General features: G+C 41.0%; 1 protein-coding gene across 1 annotated transcript in view; it reads right to left on the bottom strand.

Moving 5' to 3' along the window:
* Positions 1–216: 216 nt before the first annotated feature.
* Positions 217–6,000, bottom strand: part of mak (male germ cell-associated kinase) — a 28,765-nt gene continuing 22,981 nt past the window's right edge. The window contains exons 13-15 of the mRNA XM_062985708.1: positions 4,078–4,197; positions 2,031–2,123; positions 217–510 (exon numbers count right to left, since the gene is read on the bottom strand). Of these exons, the coding sequence (XP_062841778.1) occupies positions 341–510; positions 2,031–2,123; positions 4,078–4,197 (383 nt within the window). The 3' untranslated portion in view covers positions 217–340. The remainder of the gene's footprint in view (positions 511–2,030; positions 2,124–4,077; positions 4,198–6,000) is intronic.

Here is a 6,000-nt window from a genome sequence, read left to right as displayed (position 1 = left end):
ATAAGCTGCACACAGACTACTTTTCATTGTGTCAAAGTGTCATTTTGTCAGTGTTGTCCCATGAAAAGATATACTTAAATATCTGCAGAAATGTGAGGGGTGTACTCACTTTTGTGATACACTGTATATATATATATATACTTTTACTATATATATATATATATATATATATTTTAGTCTACAGAATTTAAGTGTAAAAGATGCTCTAAACCAAAATATAATCACAGTTTCTCACCAGCCAATAAGAATCATTTACATCATAATTGCTACTGCTATAACAAGACTCCGCTTCAGTCTGTAACGGCGCGTTCCAAACGGCTCTGCTCGAGTTTAAGAGGTGCTACCGTTGGTTTCCGTATTTCGCTGCCCAGTCCACTCGACCATGCACAGGTTGGGCAGGAGCTGCAGCTTGGACAGGGAGAAGATTAGCAGAGTTTTTTCCCATGACTGAGTAACTTTGAGTTCCCTTGGTCTGTGTTCTCTCAGGTCTTCTTTTCCACCCATCAGCATCTAAAGAGTGGATACAATAATATGTAGAACAAGTCATATACAGTATATACTGTATATACACTAATTAGGCATAATATTATGACCACCTCCTTGTTCTACACTCACTGTCCATTTTATCAGCTCCACTTACCATATACCACTTCGTAGTTCTACAATTACTGACTGCAGTCCATCTGTTTCTCTACATAAATTTTTACCCTGCTTTCACCCTGTTCTTCAATGGTCAGGACCACTACAGAGTAGGTATTATTTAGGTGGTGGATCATTCTCAGCACTGCAGTGACAATGACATGGTGTTGGTGTCCACTGTCCACTCTATAAGACACTCCTACCTAGTTGGTCCATCTTGTAGATGTAAACTCAGACGATCGCTCATCTATTGCTGCTGTTTGAGTTGGTCATCTTCTAGACCTTCATCGGTGGTCACAGGACGCTGACGTGCTGTTGGCTGGATAATTTTGGTTGGTGGACTATTCTCAGTCCAGCAGTGACTGTGAGGTGTTAAAAAACTCCAGCAGCGCTGCTGTGTCTGATCCACTCATACCAGCACAACACACACTAACACACCACCACCATGTCAGTGTCAGTGCAGTGCTGAGAATGATCCACCACCTAAATAATACCTGCTCTGTGGTGGTCCTGGGAGAGTCCTGACCATTGAAGAACAGCATGGAAGGGGGCTAACAAAGCATGTAGACAAACAGATGGACTACAGTCAGTAATTGTAGAACTACAAAGTGTTTCTATATGGTAAGTGGAGCTGATAAAATGGACAATGTGTGTAGAAACAAAGAGGTGGTTTTAATGTTATCAGGCTGATCAGTGCAGATATAATTCTACAAAACTTACAAAAACAAAAGGAATTCACAGTTTCAGTCCCAGTTGAGGTCAGTATACACTATGGATAAAAGTATTGGGACACGCCTTCTAATTATTGACTAATAATAATTGCTAACAGGTGTAATAAAGCTTTACGTATAAAGACATGAAGAAAAGCTTAAGGGTCGCAGAGAAAAATAATAATTATTAAATCAACAAATTTTAACTGGCACAAATACGGAATTAACTTGTACACGAATGCCCCCTTGTAGAGGCTTTACATTACACCTTGTAAACCACAGTGGGACCAGATTTCCACTATTTTCATTAATTATGTTTCATTTTGTGTTTCGTTTTGCATTACTTGTGTTGCCTGGGTTGTGGTAAAAACATGAACAAAATGTGGGTCACTTGAAAGAAAGTGCTAAGGAACTCCAGTGGTTTGCATGGAACCCTAGAACATCAATTAAGGCTTTCTTGACCAACGTCAGTGCCCAGCCATACAAATGCTCTTTTGACTGGATGGGCACAAATTCCCACAGACATGATTCAAAGTCTCATGAGAAGCCTTCTCACAAGAGTGGCTGCTATTCTAGCTGAAGAGATCACAGAGGTCACTCTATTTTACTCATGGTCAGGTGTACAAATACTTTTGGCCCTATAGTGTACGTGTGCATGAACAGCAAAGCATTAGGTTTTACCTTCAGTGCTTGATTTCAGTGAAGTAGGAGCAGCTGGTTTTGGCTTTAAAGATTTTTTGTTAGTTTTAGAATCAGCAGTGTTGGAGAGATCAACTAAGTGAAAGAAAACAGAAAATGATGGAAAATAGAAGAAGAAAATAAAACAAAAAATTTAAGACTTGATTAAATCAAAGGACTGATGCTGGCACCAACAGGGCATATCTAGATTTTGTCAAAACTGGCTTACTATGAAATGGCCAGAAGTGTACACACTCTATTCTAGCTGAAAAGATCACACAGAAGTCACTCATTTGTTTTTTTTCCTCCCCATCTAGTCGTATCCAATTACCCCATTGCATATTGCTTCCTACTAATGTTGATCTCGACCCTGGTTGAGGAGAGCCGAGACTGACACACTCCCCCTCTGACATGTGCAGTAGCCGACTGCATCTTTTCACCTGCACCAGGCGAGTTTATATGCGGATCAGCTTTGTGTACGGAGAGCCACACCCTGGTCGACGCATTATCTCTGCAGGCGTCATCAATCAGCCAGCACAGGTCGTAATTGCATCAGTTATGAGGTCCTGTCCAGCAACCCCCCTAAAACAACAGCCAATCGTTGTTCGTGTAGGTGCCCAGCCTGTCGGATGGCAAGGCTGAGTTTCGACCTGAAAAGTTATACCATTTGTTTTTGAATTGGACATCCAACAAGCTGACAGTCAGGTGTCCAAATACTTTTGGCCATATAGTTTACGTGGACACCTCTCATGGTTAATGAGTTGACCTGTTTTAAACATTGGGGTATAAATTCAATGATATACTTTCAACTTTGTGGAAAAATATCTAAATATCAGCATATTTCTCTTTAGTATGTTTTAGCAAACTGGGTTGGTGGAACTAATAGACACAAGTCCCCTTAGACACACTCCAATACTTTACACAGTATTGTGCTACCTTTGGTAAATATCTTATGTTCCCTACATAGTGCACTAGATTGTATATTAGAAAATAATTTATGTTCCTTACTTAGTGCACTAGATAGTGTACTAGATAATAGACTTATGTAGACTTATTCTTACATAATGCTTTAGGTAGCATATTAGGATTGTATACTACGTAGTGCACTAGATAGTGTGAAAAATAATAGATTTATGTTCCCTACATAGTGCACTAAATTGTATATCAGATAACGGATTTATGTTCCCTACATAGTGCACTAGATAGTATTTTAGATATGAATTTATGTTCCCTACGTAGAGCACTAGATAGTGAATTAGACAATTGTTTTATGTTCATTACACAGTGCACTAGATTGCATATCAGATCACGGATTTATGTTCCCTACATAGTGCACTAGATAGTGTATTAGATAACGCATTCATGCTCACTACATAGTGCACAAGAAAGTATAAGTAGATTATGATTTTTGTTCCTTACATAGTGCACTAGATAATGTATTACATAATTAATTATGTTCCCTACATAGTGCACTAGATTGTATATCAGATCACGGATTTATGTTCCCTACGTAGTGCACTGGACAGTATATTAGACAATTGATTTATGTTCCCTACACAGTGCACTAGATTGTATATCAGATCACGGATTTATGTTCCCTACATAGTGCACTAGACAGTATATTAGACAATTGATTTATGTTCCCCACACAGTGCGCTAGATTGTATATCAGATCACGGATTTAATACGCGATCGGGGAAAAAAAAAGTCTGTGTCGCGTGCGTGTGTGCGCTCTTGGCCGCTCGTTCTAGATTCCGGGAGATTTTATCTGACTTGTGGGCATCAGGGAGCCGCTATGTATATGCGGGAGTCTCCCGGAACTTCCGGGAGACTTGGGATGTCTGATAAAGTCAGTCAGAGCAGCAAAGACAGATAATTGGGTGTCCACATACTTTGGGTACTGCATCAGCTCAGTCACTTTGATTTAATTAAAAGTCTTAGCATTAAAAACTAAATGTGAGTGAGGTTAGCAACCGAGAAAATGACAGAGTGGAATGGAGAAGCTAAATAAAGATGAATAAGATACACAAGCTAATGTGCTAATACGTACTAGCTTGCTGATTTCCAATCGGTGCTAGCTGAATCCTCTGACCGACTGAGCCAACTTCCTTCTTCTGAAAGGACGGTGTATAACCTCCGGACAGATTGTAGGTGGTGCTGATAAAATTGCCTAAGACAAAAGACACTTCAGAATCCGCACAAGCTCTTTAAAAAACGGTTAGCATCTATGCTAATATTAACAGTGCTGTTTATTGCATGTTTGCTACACAGAATAATCCAGATCATAAATCAAAACCTGCTACACAGAGAAACTTAAATACAACTGAGACGTTTGGTAAAATGCAGTTACACTATATGGCCAAAAGTATTTGGACACCTGACCGTAAGCTTGTTGGACATTTTATTTAAGAAACAAATGGTATTAAAATAGAGTGACCTCTATGTGATCTTCTGTGTCCAAATGCCCAATTGCGTCATTCTTCCTCTCCGCCTGTGCCGATCCCTGCTCTGACCGAGGAGATCGAAGCTAACCCACGCCCCCTCCGACACGTGGGCAGCAAGCCGTATGCATCTTATCCACCCACACATTGACGAGTGTTGTGCCACCTAGCGTTGTGTACAGAGAGACACACCCTAAGAGCACTCTTTCCTCATCTCTGTGTAATTACCTCCAATCAGCCTCCAGAGGTCTCAACCGCACCAGTCTGACGGAGAGAGACCCATATCCGGCTTAGTCCCGCCCATCTGAACAACCAGCCAATTGTTGTTCATGTGACTGCTCAGCCTCAGCCGGCAAGGCAGAGCTGAGATTCGATAAGATACGATGTATTCGAGATCCCAGCTCTGGTGTTTTTACCGCTGCGCCACCTGAGCGGCCATCTTCTGTGTGATCTTTAGCTATCACAACAGCCACTCTTCTGAAAGGGCTTCTCACATGACTGTGGGAACTTGTGCCCACTCAGTCGAAAGAGTATTTGTATGGCTGGGCACTGATGTTGGTCCAGAAAGCCATGATTGAAGTTCTGGTTTATTCCAGAGCTGTTCAGTAGGGCTGAGGTCAGGGATCTGACTAACTTATCTTCATGTCTTTAAAGGGCTTGCTTTGTGCTGGAACTGGAAAGGACCTTCCCTAAACTGTTGCCAAGTTAAAAGAATGTAATTTCCTTTATGTTATTGGTTTATTACACACGTAAGGGTGGTTGTAACCTAGTGGTTAAGGTAATCAAACTAGTAGATTGCTGGTTCAACCCCCACTACTGCAGGCTGCCACTGTTGGGCCCTTGAGCAAGGCCCTTAACCTTTAATTGCTTAGACAATATGTATATACTGTATGTCACAGCACTGGATAAAAGCATCTGCTAAATGCTAAAAATGTAAATGGTAGCAATTGTTTGGGCTGAAATGCATAAATTAAAAAAATTAGGAGGGGTGTCCCAATACTTTTGACCACACGGTGTACAGTGTATCACAAAAGTGAGTACACCCCTCACATTTCTGCAAATATTTTATTATATATTTTCATGGGACAACACTATAGACATGAAACTTGGATATAACTTAGAGTAGTCAGTGTACAGCTTGTATAGCAGTGTAGATTTACTGTCTTCTGAAAATAACTCAACACACAGCCATTAATGTCTAAATAGCTGGCAACATAAGTGAGTACACCCCACAGTGAACATGTCCAAATTGTGCCCAAATGTGTCGTTGTCCCTCCCTGGTGTCATGTGTCAAGGTCCCAGGTGTAAATGGGGAGCAGGGCTGTTAAATTTGGTGTTTTGGGTACAATTCTCTCATACTGGCCACTGGATATTCAACATGGCACCTCATGGCAAAGAACTCTCTGAGGATGTGAGAAATAGAATTGTTGCTCTCCACAAAGATGGCCTGGGCTATAAGAAGATTGCTAACACCCTGAAACTGAGCTACAGCATGGTGGCCAAGGTCATACAGCGGTTTTCCAGGACAGGTT

Source organism: Trichomycterus rosablanca, chromosome 23 (genome assembly GCF_030014385.1).
Source record: "Trichomycterus rosablanca isolate fTriRos1 chromosome 23, fTriRos1.hap1, whole genome shotgun sequence".
In the NCBI taxonomy this organism is placed as follows: domain Eukaryota; kingdom Metazoa; phylum Chordata; class Actinopteri; order Siluriformes; family Trichomycteridae; genus Trichomycterus; species Trichomycterus rosablanca.
The sequence above is the reverse complement of the archived record's forward strand: the minus strand, read 5'-3'. Positions and strand labels throughout refer to the sequence as shown.